This window comes from Ogataea philodendri, assembly GCF_020536065.1.
Source record: "Ogataea philodendri strain CBS6075 chromosome Unknown scaffold4, whole genome shotgun sequence".
NCBI classification, from domain to species: domain Eukaryota; kingdom Fungi; phylum Ascomycota; class Pichiomycetes; order Pichiales; family Pichiaceae; genus Ogataea; species Ogataea philodendri.
The window spans coordinates 51453-68428 of NW_025763821.1; the positions used below are offsets into that span (position 1 = coordinate 51453).

At 51.2% G+C, this 16976-nt stretch overlaps 15 protein-coding genes across 15 annotated transcripts; 9 read left to right on the top strand and 6 right to left on the bottom strand.

The window, feature by feature from the left end:
• Positions 1-29: 29 nt before the first annotated feature.
• Positions 30-917, top strand: OGAPHI_000914 (uncharacterized protein; the record flags this gene model as incomplete). The annotated part of the gene is made up of 1 exon (XM_046209061.1): positions 30-917. One exon carries the CDS (start codon positions 30-32, stop codon positions 915-917), a length of 888 nt encoding a protein of 295 aa, XP_046063824.1.
• A 64-nt stretch (positions 918-981) lies between these two features.
• OGAPHI_000915 (uncharacterized protein) lies at positions 982-1626 on the bottom strand (the record flags this gene model as incomplete). The annotated part of the gene is made up of 1 exon (XM_046209062.1): positions 982-1626. One exon carries the CDS (start codon positions 1624-1626, stop codon positions 982-984), a length of 645 nt encoding a protein of 214 aa, XP_046063825.1.
• A 1331-nt stretch (positions 1627-2957) lies between these two features.
• Positions 2958-3639, top strand: OGAPHI_000916 (uncharacterized protein; the record flags this gene model as incomplete). Its single annotated transcript, XM_046209063.1, has 2 exons — positions 2958-2990; positions 3061-3639. The coding sequence occupies 2 exons, from the start codon at positions 2958-2960 to the stop codon at positions 3637-3639; spliced, it is 612 nt and encodes a 203-aa protein (XP_046063826.1).
• Positions 3640-3740: 101 nt separating this feature from the next.
• On the bottom strand, positions 3741-4571 carry OGAPHI_000917 (uncharacterized protein; the record flags this gene model as incomplete). The annotated part of the gene is made up of 1 exon (XM_046209064.1): positions 3741-4571. One exon carries the CDS (start codon positions 4569-4571, stop codon positions 3741-3743), a length of 831 nt encoding a protein of 276 aa, XP_046063827.1.
• OGAPHI_000918 (uncharacterized protein) lies at positions 4240-4596 on the top strand (the record flags this gene model as incomplete). The annotated part of the gene is made up of 1 exon (XM_046209066.1): positions 4240-4596. The coding sequence occupies one exon, from the start codon at positions 4240-4242 to the stop codon at positions 4594-4596; it is 357 nt and encodes a 118-aa protein (XP_046063828.1).
• A 351-nt stretch (positions 4597-4947) lies between these two features.
• Positions 4948-5928, top strand: OGAPHI_000919 (uncharacterized protein; the record flags this gene model as incomplete). The annotated part of the gene is made up of 1 exon (XM_046209067.1): positions 4948-5928. The coding sequence occupies one exon, from the start codon at positions 4948-4950 to the stop codon at positions 5926-5928; it is 981 nt and encodes a 326-aa protein (XP_046063829.1).
• Positions 5929-6023: 95 nt separating this feature from the next.
• Positions 6024-8069, top strand: OGAPHI_000920 (uncharacterized protein; the record flags this gene model as incomplete). The annotated part of the gene is made up of 1 exon (XM_046209068.1): positions 6024-8069. The coding sequence occupies one exon, from the start codon at positions 6024-6026 to the stop codon at positions 8067-8069; it is 2046 nt and encodes a 681-aa protein (XP_046063830.1).
• Positions 8070-8139: 70 nt separating this feature from the next.
• OGAPHI_000921 (uncharacterized protein) lies at positions 8140-8607 on the top strand (the record flags this gene model as incomplete). Its single annotated transcript, XM_046209069.1, has 1 exon — positions 8140-8607. One exon carries the CDS (start codon positions 8140-8142, stop codon positions 8605-8607), a length of 468 nt encoding a protein of 155 aa, XP_046063831.1.
• A 61-nt stretch (positions 8608-8668) lies between these two features.
• Positions 8669-9136, bottom strand: OGAPHI_000922 (uncharacterized protein; the record flags this gene model as incomplete). Its single annotated transcript, XM_046209070.1, has 1 exon — positions 8669-9136. One exon carries the CDS (start codon positions 9134-9136, stop codon positions 8669-8671), a length of 468 nt encoding a protein of 155 aa, XP_046063832.1.
• OGAPHI_000923 (uncharacterized protein) lies at positions 8877-12244 on the top strand (the record flags this gene model as incomplete). Its single annotated transcript, XM_046209071.1, has 4 exons — positions 8877-8948; positions 9470-11404; positions 11491-11745; positions 11819-12244. 4 exons carry the CDS (start codon positions 8877-8879, stop codon positions 12242-12244), a joined length of 2688 nt encoding a protein of 895 aa, XP_046063833.1.
• OGAPHI_000924 (uncharacterized protein) lies at positions 11407-12255 on the bottom strand (the record flags this gene model as incomplete). Its single annotated transcript, XM_046209072.1, has 1 exon — positions 11407-12255. One exon carries the CDS (start codon positions 12253-12255, stop codon positions 11407-11409), a length of 849 nt encoding a protein of 282 aa, XP_046063834.1.
• A 72-nt stretch (positions 12256-12327) lies between these two features.
• Positions 12328-15055, top strand: OGAPHI_000925 (uncharacterized protein; the record flags this gene model as incomplete). The annotated part of the gene is made up of 2 exons (XM_046209073.1): positions 12328-14133; positions 14210-15055. The coding sequence occupies 2 exons, from the start codon at positions 12328-12330 to the stop codon at positions 15053-15055; spliced, it is 2652 nt and encodes an 883-aa protein (XP_046063835.1).
• Positions 12655-13344, bottom strand: OGAPHI_000926 (uncharacterized protein; the record flags this gene model as incomplete). The annotated part of the gene is made up of 2 exons (XM_046209074.1): positions 12655-13014; positions 13318-13344. 2 exons carry the CDS (start codon positions 13342-13344, stop codon positions 12655-12657), a joined length of 387 nt encoding a protein of 128 aa, XP_046063836.1.
• OGAPHI_000927 (uncharacterized protein) lies at positions 13654-15115 on the bottom strand (the record flags this gene model as incomplete). The annotated part of the gene is made up of 2 exons (XM_046209075.1): positions 13654-14050; positions 14295-15115. 2 exons carry the CDS (start codon positions 15113-15115, stop codon positions 13654-13656), a joined length of 1218 nt encoding a protein of 405 aa, XP_046063837.1.
• A 293-nt stretch (positions 15116-15408) lies between these two features.
• Positions 15409-16902, top strand: OGAPHI_000928 (uncharacterized protein; the record flags this gene model as incomplete). The annotated part of the gene is made up of 1 exon (XM_046209077.1): positions 15409-16902. One exon carries the CDS (start codon positions 15409-15411, stop codon positions 16900-16902), a length of 1494 nt encoding a protein of 497 aa, XP_046063838.1.
• Positions 16903-16976: the final 74 nt, after the last annotated feature.

The window sequence follows — 16976 nt, forward strand, 5'->3', positions numbered from 1 at the left end:
TCCATCAATTTTATATTCATCGGGATATCATGCCACTGGTGAAACGGCCCGATTTGGTGACTACGCGCCAATTTCTCAGCGTCGCGCTTGCCGCCGGGTCCCAATTGTACCGCAGCATATCGCTGGCTGACCAGTTCGAGACCGACGCCGTGCAAACCAAGGCTCCTCCGAAAAAGAAGGTCCCATTGTACCAGCGGCCAGAACCAAACTATCCGAACCACGTCCCACTGCATCCGGTCGAGAAGGCCGCTCTGTTCGTTGGCTCTGCCGCAGGCGCGTACCTGCACCCCGAAAGAAACGAGTTCATTGTTGCTCTGGGAGAATCCACCGCATTGCCATACTTTCTCAACCAGCTCAAGGTCCAGATGTTGAACGACCCAGTTGGCCGCCAGATACTCAAAGAGCGGCCCAACATCACATCGGACTCGCTCCGTCTGGACGAGCTGCGCAAGTACCCGGAAAACTCGCTTGCACGTGCTTACGTCAGCTGGCTCGACATGGAGGGGGTGTCTCCCGACACACGGGAGCCTGTGCGGTTCATTGACGACGAGGAGCTCGCGTTCATTTTCCAGCGGTACCGGCAGTGCCACGACTTCTACCACGCGATCACGGGGCTGCCGATCGTGCGGGAGGGCGAGATCGCACTCAAGCTGTTTGAGTTCCTCAACCTCAAGATCCCGTTTGCCGGGATGGGGGCACTGTTTGCGCCGATCCCGATCAAAAAGTCGCAGCGCTCGCGTCTGCTCAACATCTACTATCCGTGGGCTTTGAAGAATAGCGCCTCGTGCAAGCCGTTGATCAACGTTTACTGGGAGAACATTCTGGACCACGACGTGGACCACCTCCGGGCCCAGCTGGGGATAGAAAAGCCGCCAGACATGAGAAAACTACGCAAAGCAAAGAAGACTTCCCTATGATCGTCATCAACACGTTTATATATGCTCTATAATACTATGATGTGCGTCTCGTGTTGGATGTATGTTAATTTTTCCAGCCAAAGGCCTTGGCCAAGGCTCCTGTTTTTTGGTTCACCTCGGTTATGACCTCGGAGGTCTTTTCGTTCACCTCCTCAAGCAGGTTTTGGGTCTTATCGCTGATCCCAATCCATTGCTCTTCTAAATTTTTCAGCACAGAGTCGAACCCGAGCTTTCCTTTACTGGCATTCTGTCCAAACCGCTCAACAGACCAGTCTTCCAGCTTCTCGCACAGCTGACGCAACGACGCAAACGCCGTGATCTCCGCAACCTGCTCGAACCGTGTCCGCGACACAGGCGAAACAGGATCCGGCCGGTACAAAACGGTCTCGTACACTTTAAGTAGCCGACACATTGTCAGATTGCAAGACCGCATCGTCAACGTTTTCTGATTCCTGTCAATCACAGAAACCTCGCGCACGAACGACTTGTCCTGGCCCCCAACAAGGAACGTCAGCCACCTTGGAATTGGTTGTTTGCATGTGATCAATCGCTCTGTCGTTAGCGTACCCTTTGTGGCGTCGAACTCCCGTCTTAGAACGTCCACACCAACAACGTGCGTGCTTAGCTCGTTCGGATACTTGCACCAGTTGGCAGCGCTGACGTAATCCCACGAGTAGTTGTAAAACTGCGTAGACGTGAACACCTTCATGGCTTTGATCCAGTTGAAGAATTTGCGTCCTGTGCTGCTGTTAAATAAAAAAAAAAAAAAAAAGGTGGCGGTGGAGCTCGGATCGCGCGAAAAAGAAAGGAGCCGGGGCGGCATGCAAGTCAGCGCTTACGTCAGCGAGCCTATCACGACCTGGTGGAAGCGGGTGTCGGTGGGGGTATATGGCTGGCGCAACGGCAAGGTGCTAAGTCCGCGTGGACGGAACCACTGGCGGGTCCAGTTGCGGGCCCAATTGCCAGAATTGAACGGGTTCCGGCAAACGTCTTGCAAAAAGCACCTATTTTCGGTCTTATCCGTGTTGAGGTACTCTCTGGTGGTGATCCCTGTGATCCCCAGGCAGAGGTGGTAGAAGAGCAGTAGAGCCGGATAGAGTGAGCAAATAGCCGCGTAGATCAGCAGAAACAGCGACATCGGCGTCTCGCTCACCGGCTGTCTTGAGATTCGGTAGCCGGTTTGCGCACATACAAATGCACACAATAAAACGGTAAAGATCAAAAAGTTGAGAAAGTGCCAGTAGTTGCGTTGGCCCACACAGTTCGAGAGCCACACACAGTGATGGTCCATGTTGTAGATACAGGCGTTGCACCGCGAGCAGTGCGAAGATCGGATCGGTCGCCATATGAAGCAGGCAGTGCAATATTTTAGTTCTATTTTGGAGGACGGCCCGTCAACCACGGCGGGACTGTAGTATTCCCAGGGGATCCCGTTGTACGTGACGTTGTCCACCATGTGAACGTTTTTGGGAAGAAACCCCGGATCCTGGAATGCGGCTCTAACGAAACTGGCCATTGTTAGACACCACAGATAACAGAAAATAAATATTAGGGCGGGGGAGATCACGTTCCAAGTGTATGAAGCCTCAAAAACAATGTAAACAGGCAGCGGAATTATAATGATAATGATCTCGACCAACAGAACAAAAAAACGGTACATGTTGGCTGGCTTAAGCCCCAACAATCGGCCGCCAAAAAGGAAATACTGGGAACCTGCATATTTCTGGTAATTGTAGGTAGAGGCTTCGTTCGAGGAGGTGAACCACCACGAAAATCTCGAGGAGGTGGCAACTTTGGACGCGGTGGTCTCCAATTTCTTGGAATCCGAGACAGACCGCCTAAGTTGCGACATTTGCGTCTCCATGCATCAAGTGGCGCAAACGGTCTATTTAATTTTATTTATTTATTTCAAATGTTTTTTTTTCATCGCGCGTGCATGGTCCCCGGTGTGCGCGAATTAAGACGGCCGGCCAGAGGGGTCTCCCGCTGCCCCCCCAAAAAATCCGCCGCTGCTTTTCTTTCCACCACGATAAACAAAAAATGACTGACGAGGTTAAAAGCGCCAAAGATGCGGTAAGTAAACGCGTGAAAAACCCGGCCACCTAACATCCAGCTTGTGTCTGCTCTCGTGGAGCTGTCAAAGGCCGCCAGCGACGCGTCCAAGGCTACGTTCCTGTTCTTCAACGCGTTGGAAAACAACAACACTGACAGATCCTTGTTTGAGGATCTGATGGTGCCGATTGTGGGTCACGACTCGGTGCCAATGCTCGCAAATCTCGGGCAGCACGATAAGAAGGAAGAGAAGAAGAAGAAGAAGGCTCTTAAGGACCCTAACGCTCCGAAGAAACCTTTAACGTCTTTCTTCCTGTACTCCAATGCCATGAGAGACATCATCGTGAAGGAAAGAATGCTTTCTGGGGAAAGCAGTCTGTCCCAGCCGGAAATCGCACAGGAGACCTCCAAGAGATGGAAGGAGCTCAGCGACAGCGAGAAGGCTAAGTGGAAAGAGCTCTATGAAGAGCAGAAAGCCATGTACGAAGAGGAAAACAAAAAATACCTCCTTGCCAAGGAAACCGGTGCTGCATACACCGCTCCAAAGAAGCCAGAAACTGCGCCAACACCATCCAGTTTGAAGAAGAGCGACCACGAGAAGAAGAAGGAGAAGAAGAAGAAGAAGAAGGAAAAGCAGCAGCAGCAGCAGCAACTCCTTATGGGCGATTAAATGGACCGACTCGTGATCAACTCTTGGTGAAATGTGAAACTTTTCGCAGTGTTTGTCGCTTTGTTATATTAGTTTTGTGTGTAAGAGTAGAAATCATTTCTTCAGCTTGACTTCTCCGGAGCGTAGTTTGCAAATTCTTCAGGGTGTGTACTTCTTTTATGCTGATAAAGTGCAGGATAGGTGGAGTATATCTCGTCGCCTGTGCACACATCGCACTTGTACAGCCCAAACTTGGTGATTGTGTACTTTAGTGGCTTTTTCGTCACTGCGGGCACAATTTCACTTGAGGTTGCCGAGCTGGAGGACGAGTTGGAGCCCGCCGAGCTTGGGGATTCTGTGACTTCCTCGTATTTGCGTTTGGGTGGTTTGGTTATTTTGCCTGAACTGGGGACAGGTGTTGTTTCCTTGGAGTCAGTTGGGGTTTCTGATTTAGAATCTGGATTTGGTTTTAGTGGACGTAAATGACCCTTTTTGTCCGTCGCTAATCCTTTGTTGGTCTGTAGGAGCTGCTCACGTGGGATTTTGAACCTTTGAGCCAGTTGATTAAGTGAAACTTCTGGCCAAGGTTTCACGACGGGGTTTTTCTTTGACGGTTTTTCGATGATATCCGACTCAGAAAGAGCGGGCGTCGAGTATAAGGGCGTGAATCCGACTGGTACGGTATCGTCTGAAGGTGTTCTGGAGACTTTTTCCACCACAAGCGATTCTTCTGGAGTTGGCGGAACGGGCTCAGACAGATCCTCACCATTTAAAAGTTTGTCCAAATTCTCGTATTTTTCCACCTTTTCGTTGAGTTCCTTGATCTGTCCTTGTAACGAGAAGACGGTCATGAGAAGTTTCGAAATAACCTCATTTTGGTTGAGAGACGAAACAAAGTCTGGATCCTTGAGTTTTTCCGGATCGTTGATTTTAAGTGATTTAAGCAAAGTCATGGCGAGAAGAGGTGGCAAAGTATGAACCGCAAGTTTCTTTGTTGGTAAGCCTCAAACTGGAGCAAGTTGAGGTGTATAGAGATATTAAAACCAAGGGCGAGAAAAAGGGGATATGAACAAGTAAAGGAGATAGAAATTTTATGGTCGCAGAAGAGGGAAATATGAAAGGGGAAAACGGTAGTTAAGGGGATATCTGTGGGTGGGGGGATACCTAGAACATACGGGCATCTATTTAATGCAAAAGCTAAATGGTAACCATCTTGTACACCATAGTGTGGAACAAAGTTGGGAGGGGTACACCCTTGTTGCCTTGGCTCGAACGGTCGATCGACCTCAGATTTGACTGAAAAGGTTTCGACAAAATTTTTATCGAGACATGTTTGGACGACTAGTGAGGCCCTCGGTTAGGACCTTTTCGAGGGTGCGGCCAGCCATGAATGCGGCTGCGGATCTCAAGCAGATTGACGAGAAGTTGAAGCAGCTCCAAGAGGAGTCTCAACTGAACTTGGACGATGGCTCGCTGATCACAAGACCTGATCTTTGGAAAGGTCTTCCCGACTCTAAAGTGTTTGAGCTGTACCAACAGCGTAAGACTCTTCTTGGAACCGAATATAAGAGGGACAAGGATGAGCTAGAGGCCATTGTTGCCGCTACTCCGGACGTTTACAGTGCCGAAATGGCCACCCAACTTTACAATGCTGAGGAAGGAGACATGTTCAGAAACGAGCCTAATTTCCAATCGAACGCCTACCACCGCAGTGGAGGTTTCCTTGCCGACGAGATTGAACAGGATGAGTATGACGAATACCCAACAGAGGTTCAGGAACGAGTGGAGAACTTCAGAGACCACTTGGAGTTCAACAGAATGGCTGCCTACGAGTTACCTTTGCTCACCAAATACAGAAAGGAGTACGTGCCCCCAAAGAAAGGCGAGAAACCAGTGCTGTACCGTTACACCAAGTTTTTCGGAGAAAGCCATCCTGGGGAGCGGAAAGTGAGCGTTTCTGTTAGATTGTCTGAGTTGAAGCTGACTCCAGAACAGAGCCACAAGTTCAAGCTGCTGGCCGGTGTTAGATACGATCATGCAACAGACGTGTTCAAGATGTCCAGCGATAAGTATCCGGAACCTGCACAGAACGCGTCGTTCTTGTCGGATGTGATGGATGATTTGGTGGCCGAAGCGAAAAGCCATCCTGAGGAGTTTGCCGATACTCCTCTCGACAAGAGACACACAGTCGCAAAGTACAAGAAGAAGCAGCAGCGCAAGAGACGGGTCTACGAGTTCCCGAAGGAATGGGAGCGGCCAATCACTTCCGGCTCGAGAAAGGTGGAGTTGAAGCAGATACTGACCGAGTAAGATGTATATAGTGCAAAGAATATCAACACCCGTACACCGGTAACTTGCGAATGTTGATGACGGAAAAAAACTCCAACAAGGCTGGAGAAAATAGTATGCCTCCGCGGAACGCCAATCGCCGCAAGAGCAAGAATGTCTCTGGGAAGGGCAAGGGCCAGGTTGTGGCTCCAGCTGTCGACCGGCCGGGTCTTCCTTCCGAAACTTTACATGCTGTTTTGAGCGAGTTAAACTTGAGTTACGACTCGAGTCTCGGGCTTTTGCAAGGAGACAGCATGTTCTCTGCGCCAAGCGAGCCTAAGCTGACGGCACTGAAGAAGCTGCTTGAGAGGTTTATTAGCGATTTGGAAACTGGTATCGAGACAGACAGACGCCTCGTGGCGTCGATCGACGCAGAAACCAACACGGCTGACGGGCAGGACGCTGCAGAGGGGAAGCCTGTTGCCGAGGAGGCTGCGAACGGAGCTGCTGAAGAGGGAGTCAAGGTGAAGATGGAGGACGATGAAGATGACGACGAGGGCGGAATTCAGTTCCCAAAGCGAAAGCGGCGGCGGATAATAATCACGGCCAATGGAGAGCGCAAGGAGATCACTCCTGATGCACGCGACGACGACGACGACGACAGCGTAGGGAACGGTGTTGATGCCGACGATGCAATTGATGACGAGGACACGCCTCTTGGAGCACTGGATGTTAAGCAAGAGCGGCAAGTTCTAAAAATCAGTTCGGAGAAGAAGTCAGACCTGGATACTGCAGATACCAACGGAGACGCCATTCCCTCCGTGTATGTTGGCAAAGAGAAGACGCAGTTCGACGTGAAAGAGTTGCTGAAGTCTGCATACGAGAATTTGGAACTGTTCGATGAGGAACAAGCGCATGAAAAATACGGAGATGGAGAAGAATTTTTGAAGCACAAGTATGCGGTAGCCGAGTTTCCCCACAACGACATGAAAGACTATTTGCCCGGAGAGATTCCGATGACGGACTTTTCGACCGCAAAGCCCAACAATAACCAGATTGCGTTCACGTCTTTCCAGGCGTATGTGGATCCATTCTTCCGTCCATTTACCGAGGAAGACAGCCGGTTGTTGCGCACCAAGTGTAATCTGAGCAGCAACCTGCCGCGTGACTACGATGACAAAAAGACCCCGTACAGAATCCCGCGTCTGGGACCGCATTATGCGGACGTTTGGTACGAAGAGGACCTGCGGAACGGTCTGGTCAAGGACTCGAATGGGATGGGGTTCAGTCTGCGCAAACACCTGGAAATGAGCATGCTGAGTTTGGTGGAGCCGAAACTGTCTTCTGACAGTTTGACCAACGAGACTTTGGAAACGGAGGACGTTTCGTGCGGACCTTTGACTTCGCGGCTACTTTCTGCTTTGATCAAGGACACTACTGACGAGGACGGTCAGGACGACGATCTTGCTGGGTCTCCCGTTGCGAATGAGGAGAATGGTAGCACGGAAAGTGCCAATGGCGACGGACTGTCGTCGTCGGCACTCGCAGACCAGCAGGGATGGAAGTCTTCCATCATTAAGACCGATTACAAGACCCTGGACGAGCGGCTCAAGCGGGAGCTGCGGTACATCGGTGTTTACATGAACGTGGAACAGATGCTGAACGAGCCTGGGTTTGACCAAGACTGGGTCCAAAACAGAGAGGACGACGAGATTGCCAGGGAGCTGCGTCATTTGCAGAAAGAGTTGAAGGAGGTGCAGGCGCGCAACATCAAGCGGAAGAAGATGATCATTCCGATTGTGGAGGAGCAGATCGCATGGCAGGAGTACATGTCCATTTTGGAAGACTTGGACAAACAGGTGGAACAGCATTATAGACGGAGAATCAGTGTTGGTCCTAAGAAAGCCAAGAAAAGAGGCATCCATCCAGGCGGCAACGGTCCCAAGGAAAAGGATGAGTACTCCAACCAGCAGATCATGAGCAACTCGTCCTTCATGAGTCTATTGGAGAAGCGCAACAAGTGGATCTCGCGGATCGGACCTCTATTTAAGAGCCAACGCGATATGAGAAGAATGCCTGAGGAAAGTATATTTAAGGATGTGAATCTGGCCGAAAACGAAGAAGAAGAGGAGGGCGAAGACATTGCTGAAGATGATGTGCTGGACCAGATGGAGCTGGAGTAGCGACGCGAGCGACAATTGTAAGTATAGTTGAATGGTAATAAATTCATTTAAATTAAAAAATATAGAGATAATGAGAAATACGTACTCTTTACAGTTTAACGAGTACGGCGATGTTTGGCGCCAGAACCCGACCGCCGTGAGCGAGCTTTTTGCATTCGGCACGGTGAGCGACTACATGAACAACAAGGCGCTTCTCGGGGAGCTCACTGACCACCAATTGCTCAAATTGCGACAGTTGACGTTGATGTCATTGGCACGTCAAAAGACGCTGAGTTTTGATACTGTTGCGGAGCAGCTGGCGTGTTCCGACGTGGTGCGCACGCTGGCACTGCTCGCACGAACACCGTTGCTGGAGCTGGAGATTGACGAGCTCGCGGGACAGGTCACCGTGAAAAAGGCAAGTCCCAGAGACATCTGGGTGCACGGAGACCCAAAGACAACGTTCACCAAGCCTCTTAAAATCAACGATCTACTCAAGGAACTCAACTACGACACAGAAACAGCCACGTCGACGCTCAAACGCCGTCTCGAAAGCTGACTCCTGACAGAATCATTGAATGCATTGTATAAATAAAAAATCTGGAGTAATCGCCATCCGCTCAAGCAGTCCAAAGCTTCTTGACGATTCCCACAAGTCCTTCCTGCTCAGTCTTCTCAATCACGTAGATACCGTAACCGGCAATAAGAGTTCCCAAACCCAAAAGACCCATCGCAGCCTTGTGCCAGATACCGTACACTCTGAGTGGAATATAATCGATAATACAACTCTCAAATCCGGCGTAGCAGTGGTACAACAAAAGAGTGCCCATGATGGAGTCGGCCAGCGGGTACGCAGTACCTGTGACAAAAGGAGTCAAAACAAGTGGGGCCATGCCGATAGTAACAATCTTCTCCCCGGTCCAGTGCCAGGACCCATGGGACTTGGTAGGCGGTGGGGGAACGTAAGCATCGTTCACGGTTCCCACGATGTTTCCTGGTGGCTGTGGAATGGTCTTGATGAACAAGCCACGAGAAGCAAGCGGTCTTATGGATGTTGTTGGTTTTGCGCGCAATCCGATCTTTAACATGGTGAGTACTATATCTTTTGTCCGGGGATGACCCCATATATATGTGTTGCGAGCCCTGGGCCCGCTTACAAAATTCAGGCCTATGATTGCTTGCAATTCGGAGGACGATCGGAAATGGGTTTCCAGTGGGGGCAAATGCGTTTGAATGCTATTGTTGTATTGTTGTAACCGTAACAACCCGAAAGCGTGCGCATCCAGTCGACCATCGCTCCACGGATATCAACACTGCTTATCCGAAACCGTTCGGATGTGAGGAGTACTCCTCGCACCGCACATGTCTGTCCTACACGTTGCACCGTCTTTTTTCTTTTCTAAATATTGCCTATGACCAAGGGGGAGATTGTCGACGCAAACGGCATCCCGTACAACTATCTGGTAGTGGTGGACGCCGGATCGAAGGGATCGCGTGCGTACGTGTATTACTGGACCTCGACGCAGTATCTATTGGCCAACAACCAATTGCAGGTGGCGGACAACTCGGTCAGACTACTCAGCCGGGTGGAAGAAGATCCCAGCGATCTGCCCTCGATCCAGACGGGAGAGAAGTGGTACAAGAAGCTCAAGCCTGGAATCAGCGAATTCCGAGAAAACTCGGCACATATCGGGCCCAAGTATCTGGTTTACCTTTTGAAGAAAGTGCACGATATCATCCCCATAGAGCAGCATTACAGAACTCCAATCTTTGTGCACGCAACTGCCGGAATGCGGCTGTTAATGCCCAACGAGCAAAACGAGATTTTACAGAATATCTGCGAGTACTTGCAGCGGGAGTCTAGCCTATACATTCCTGATTGCCAAAGTCATGTGAACGTGATTGATGGTGATGTTGAAGGTCTTTATGGCTGGATCGCTCTCAACTACCTCACTGGCTCGTTTTCCAAACGCAAACAAACGGCTGGGCTACTCGACATGGGAGGGGCCTCGACGCAGATTTCGTTCGAGCCAAACGAAAAGGAACAAAAAGAACACTCTAATCAACTAATTAATCTCAAACTGGCCACGCTTGGCCAGCAAACGCCCGACCTCGCTTATAATGTGCATTCCAACTCGTTCCTCGGGTACGGGTTTTCTCAGATTAGACTCAAGTTCTTGCGCACGCTGGAAACCAAAGTCGACCAGGAAAAGGAGTATCTTTTGGATCCATGTTTCCCTGCTAAACGACACCAGACATTGGAACTTGACGGGATCGAGAAACACGTTGAAGGAACGGGAAATTACGAGGAATGCAGCGAGAAAATCTACCAATTAATAGCCAACAAGTGTGTCAACCACGAAGACGTATCGGCATGTTTGTTGAGCGACCAGTTGCCTGAGTTCAGCTTCAGCGACAGCCATTTCTATGGAGTCTCTGGGTATTGGGACACTATTTCGAAGCTTCTCTCGTACAACCAGAACGAGGAAGACTACGGCAAGATTTACGCTTACGATCAAATGGCACAGGCAACACAAAAAGTGTGCTCTTCGAGCTGGAAAGTGCTCAAGGAGTACAAAGGAATGTCCAAACAGGAGCTTGAAGAGCTCTGTTTTAAAAGCACCTACCTGACAACGTTACTACACAACGGGTTTGGTTTGAACAAAAACCAATCTGATTTCCATGTTAATGACAAGGTCAACGGATCAGCCTTCACGTGGACGCTTGGTCGCGCCGTTTTGTACGCCAGCGACGAGAGTCTGATCGAGGTTCAGAACTTCGCGAACGATTTCGTCGATAACGGCAAACGCAGCAAGGTCGGCTACTCGCATAACTCTGCGCCTGGCGTGTTTGTGCGAGGTTCAGAGAACGACGGGGTTCCTTTGCGGCCAGCTTTTGAGCGGTTCGAAAGCTACGAGCCGCCCGGGTTTCTCAAAGACATGAAACAGGGACTCAACTACGACGGAGATGTGGCCGGCGAGATCGACCACAAGCCGTTCGCCAAGGAACACCCGTGGGTGATCGTGGCTATAGTGTTCTTCGTTCTTATATTAGGGATGGTGAATAAGTCGCGGATTCTGCGGCTGGTGAGCGAGCTTGTGCATTTTGTCACTTCCGTGACACAGCGGTGCGTGTATGGCCGCAAGGGGCCGATCCATTGGCCGTTTGTGACGCGCAGATGGTACAAGCGGGCCCGGTCCATGGACTTGGACCTGGGTCCTGTGGAGCTGGACCAGATAGACCCTGTGGACCACGAGGAGGAAGACTTCGACTGGGACGTGGAGGACGGCGACGTTTTGAGCGGGTACGAGGATTTCGAGCTTTCTGAAGAGAGCGACGACGGAATTGAACACGCGGTCTAGGTGGCCAGGTGCCAGCTCTTCAGATCGGAGCGATAATCGGCCTCCTGGACTGGATAATCGCTTTTCTTTGCGGTTGGCAGCGTGCAATTCTCGTGGATGGTGTCGATATACGGAACCCCATACTCGTTTCTACGCCAGCCGTTGCCATGGTGCTCAACAATGTCTCTGACACACTCCATTGGGGTGAACTCGTCGTAGTTCATGCCGTTGAACTGCCAGCTGAACCTGTACGTTTTGTTGATGATATCGTCGAGCACGACGTCTGGGTCGTCTTGGGACGCCTGTGGCTTGGGCAGCTCCTGCTTGGAAGTCTCGATGGAGTCCTTCAAGCCCGTGTAGATCTGCTGGGTCGACCGTTTAGGGATGTTGTAATGATAATCCTGTGCGCTATCCAGATGTTTCATATAGACCTCTAATTTGAGAATGGCGTTTGCTTTCGAGTTTTTCAGCAGGTACCGCAGCTGGATTGGTTCTCTATCGTTGGCATACTCGGTCAGGTTGAGTTCCAGCGTTCCTAATCGCTCTTTTTTCGTGGACCGTGAGTCTTCAATAAAGAACGTTATATACAGCCATTTGTCAGACAAGGTGAACCCATCTTTCGGGTCCGCGTACAGCTTGAGCCGCGTCACAATGGCTTCGTCTTTAAAAACACATTTGTGGTGCTGGATGCCAAACACTCCCGACTGTGCCGAGTGTCTATGGTGGAGTTGCTGCTTTGGTTTGAGTCTGCTATTGGACACCTGGTGCACGTACATCACCGAAACATGGTCCAGTTGCGGGATGTTAGTGAGCTCTTCCAGGCGGACGGATAACTCGAATTCGATGCTTTTGTAGTTGAGTTTCATGTGCTTAGTTTCCCCGGCTTTTTTTAGTCCATATCGAACTTTTTCTATTTTATTTATTTTCTGTTTGCCACCATGTCCAACTGGAAGAAGCTCTTCAACAAAAATCACAAGAGCCAGCAGCCTTCCAGCAATTCGAGCCTGCGCACGACGTCGTCGGCGGGCACGGGAACGTCCCACGTGGACGACGAGCTGCGGGACTCGCGCAAGACGCTGGTCAACGATGTCGCGTCGGGAGTCGGCAACATCAGTCTGGCCGCCAGCTCGCCCCAGGTGCTCACCAAAGACCTGGGGACTACCGACCCGGTCATGGAGAAGGAGCCCAGCAACCTGGTCAAGCTCAAGCCAGGCCTTCTCACAGTGAAAATCTACTCGTCCAAGGATCTGCATATACCAACGCCTTTAAGAATCAGCAAACCGATCCTGAGCAGGCTGGCCAACATGGGTGCCAGCCTGAACGAGGAGGAGCTGCTCAGACGCATCGACGCACTGAGCGACACCATGGAGGAGATCAACGAGTCCAACATCTCGTACTACCTTCCCTCCACGCTCAGTATCAACTCTGGCGACGAGGCCCGCAATTCCACCACCAGGTATAGTCTCGTTTACGCGCTTGTTGAGGTCGAGAACAGCAGTGAAAAGATCAACTCCACAGGAAACACCATCAGCAACACCAAGTTCAACAGTGTCACCACGTTCGACGTGACCGCCCCAAACACAGCAAGCTTGAGCGTGCACGTGTACGTGCGAATCCCCGGATCGCTGCTGGAGTCGGAGCGCCAGGAGGACTGTTTGATCGGAACGTTCCGGTTCCCGATCAACTCTGCCTCTTTGCAGCAGGACACCCAGATCCGGCTGCTGAACCACGAATGGAAGAACCTGATCAACCCGTACACAGACCAGGAACTTCCGGGTGCAGTGAATATATCGCTGGATTTCAAGCCACTCTCGCTGTCTGCTAAGAAGGGCCTTTCGATTGAGGACTTTGACCTGCTCAAGGTGATCGGTAAAGGCTCCTTTGGAAAAGTGATGCAGGTGAAAAAGAAAGACACCGGCAAGATCTACGCTCTCAAGTCGATTAGAAAGTCGCATATCGTCAACAAGATGGAGGTCACCCACACGCTGGCCGAGAAATTTGTGCTCAGCAGAGTCACCTCGCCGTTCATTGTTCCTCTCAAGTTCGCATTCCAGTCCGCAGAGAAATTATATCTCGTGCTATCCTTCATCAACGGCGGAGAGCTGTTCTACCACTTGCAAAAGGCTAGACGGTTCCCGCTGATCCGGGCCAAGTTCTATATTTGCGAACTGCTGTCCGCCATCGAAAACCTGCATTCCATGAACATCGTCTACAGAGACCTGAAACCAGAAAACATTCTGCTCGACTACCAGGGCCACATTGCTCTATGCGACTTTGGTCTGTGTAAGATCAACATGCAATTGGACCAGAAGACCAACACGTTCTGCGGCACGCCCGAGTACCTTGCTCCAGAGTTGCTGATGGGTAAGGGCTACACCAGAGTCGTGGACTTCTGGACTTTGGGAGTTTTGCTCTACGAGATGCTCACGAGTCTGCCACCATACTACGACGAGGACGTCAACACCATGTACAGAAAGATCCTGAACGATCCACTGGTGTTCCCCGCAGACTTTGACCCGCAAACGCGCGATCTGATCACCCGACTGCTCAACAGAGACCCAAAAAAGAGACTGGGCTACAACGGCGTCGAGGAGATCAAGAACCACGAGTTCTTCAAAGACATTGACTGGAATAAGCTCAGCCACAAGGGCTACATCCCGCCTTTCAAGCCACAGGTGAAGGACCTCACAGATATCAGTAACATCTCATCAGAATTCACCGACGAACGGCCAATGGATTCTGTCGTGGACGATTTCCTTAGTGAAAGTGTCCAGAAACAGTTTGGCGGATGGACTTACGTGGGGACGAGCTTTAACCCAGAAAATTACAACTAGAATGTTCATATCCAATGTGAATATTATTCTATCCATATTAAGTTTACTCAATGCGAGGCGCGTGGACTTACCAACATGTGAATCCACCATCAACAGTAATGTTGGTTCCTGTAGTGTAGGACGAGGCAGAGTTGGAGAGCAGGTAAAGCACGGTACCTGTGAACTCCTTTGGCTCGGAAAGACGGCCCATTGGGACGCCAGACAACCATCTCTGGTACATGCCATCATTACCGTTAATGACGTTCTTGGTGAGTGGTGTAAGGATGTAACCTGGGGAGAGAGTGTTAACTCTGATGTTGTACTTGGCCCACTCAGCAGCCAAGGATTTCACCATGTGGATGACACCAGCCTTGGACATGTTGTAGGCGACTTGTGGTTGTGGGTCGTTGACGATTTCTCCGGACATGGAGCCGATCATGACCACGGAACCGCCCTTAATGTTGTGCTCGATGAGCGGCTTGGCAAAGGCCTGGGCCACAAACAAGGAGCCCAACAAGTTGACCTTGACGAGTCTCTCGGCGTTCTTGGCCGGGTACTCGTGCGCAGGGAAGTTCTCGCAGTAGCCGGCGGTGTTGACAAGGTGGAGAGGGTACTTGCCGAAGTCTGCGTAGACCTTGGCAAACACCTCGTTCACGTGGTCTGCGTCGCTGATGTCGCAGACGTACGAATGCATTTTAGGAACAGATTCCTGTTTGATCTTGAGCTCCTCGATGCAGAACTTGACGAGTTCTGCCTGAGTCTCCTTTGTTCTCTCGAGGTTCATGTCCAAAAGGGCGATCTCAGAACCGTAAGCGAGAAGGCCCTTGAGGATAGCGTCGGACAGTCCTCCTGAGGCGCCAGTAACGACTGTGAGTTCATTGTCGAGTCTGAAAGTTGGAACGATGTCAGCCATATTGAATAACGAATGTCTGTGCTATTGAACGGCGGGGGGTTGGCTGCTTTATATATCCTCAAACAAGGGCGATACAGGTAAATTTTTTTACCTAGGAACTCCGACCTGTGGGGTGCCTCTTAGGAAAAAGAAAGGTCACAGCACCCCCGGGCAGCGTACAAAAACGGTGGAATTCCGGCTGGGCGGAGTTCCATTTCGCGGAACAACCGTTGGAACTGCACACTTTTTTTCCTCAGCAGAAAAGAAAAAAAAAACCGCCACACCCCTACACCTGTTGCGTTTCCTTTCTTTTCATGGCCAAGCTCAATATCGGATTAGTCAAGTCTGTTGCCGTCATTGGAGGCGGCCCGTGTGGGGCGGCCACCATCAAGGCATTGCTCAAAGAAGCAGCCTTCTCGAAGATCGTCGGGTTTGAGCGTCGTGCTGGCACTGGCGGCCTGTGGAACTACTATGACTCAAACAAGGGCCCGGAGCCTACCAAGGTTCCTTCCACAGATCCGCACCGCCTCGACTCAATCAGCCCGATCCGCCTCGCCAGCGACAAGTACGTCTGGCCCAGCGCCATCTACGAGCTCATGGACACTAACGTCCCGTACCATATCATGGAGTACAGTGGCTTCCCCTTCCCGAAAAACTCACCCCTGTTCCCTACAAAGCAGCAGGTGCTCGAGTACATCCAGGAATACTCCAAGGAGGTCGAGCCGTACATCCACTTTGGTACCAACGTTGTGTCGGTGAAGTTCCGGCCCGACGAGACCCACCGGTGGCAGGTCACGTACCGTAAAGTGTGCGACGCCACAGCCGGGGGTCTTAAGGAATCACCAGATCACCCCGACCAAACCGAGGAGTTCGACGCGGTCTTGGTCGCATCCGGCCATTACGAGCTGCCCTATGTGCCCGAGAAGCCTGGGCTGGCCGATTGGGCCCTCAAGTTCCCGGGATCGGTGTCGCACTCGAAAAACTACCGTCACCCTCGCCAGTTTGAAAACCTAGACGGCAATTTGGTGGTGGTGGGAAACTCCGCGTCTGGATCAGACTTGGCGTACCAATTGGCTTCCTACCTGAACCGTAAAGTGTACAAAAGCGCGCGGTCAAAGTCCATGCTCCCCGGAGGAAGCAGCGACTACATAATCACCGTCCCGGACATCGCCTCGTTCGAGCCCGAAACGAAGTCTATCAGGTTCCAGGACGGCACCGTGGTGGAGAACGTTGCGCACATCATTTTTGCCACCGGTTTCCTTAGACACTACCCCTTCTTGGACGAGATCAACTCGTCACAAACACCAATTGTCACTGACGGCCTTAGACTCCACGGCTTATATAAGCAGTGTGTCAGCTACAATTTCCCCGGGCTGGCGCTGATTGCAACTCCCCGGTACGTGCTGCCTACACGTCTGAGCGAGACTCAGGCGATCTGGCTGGCCAAGATCTTCCAGGGCCAGCTGGAGCTGCCGAGCATCGAGGAGATGAAGCAGGACGAGCTCCGCACGGTCGAATTGATGGGCGACTCTCCGAAATTTCACAACCTCTTTTATCCGGATGATGTGCGCTACGCAAAGGAGCTCAACAATCAGATTTACTCTACACCAGACTGGGACTCCAAGCTAGCTCCTGTGGAGTGGAACGAAAGAGACATGCAGTACCGTGCCTCTGCCACTGCGATGAAGGAAGCGTACATCCGGTACCGGGAGCTGAACAACGGCGAGCGGGTGACCGACGTGGACGCATTACGTCAGGGCGTGGAATTCGAGCTGGAACCTGTTGACGAGGAGGTGCTTAAACTTTAAGTTGTGGTACACTGTTCCGTGTTGTTCTTTGGCACCTGCCAAACGTGGACCTATTTAAGTAGCTGGTGATCAAG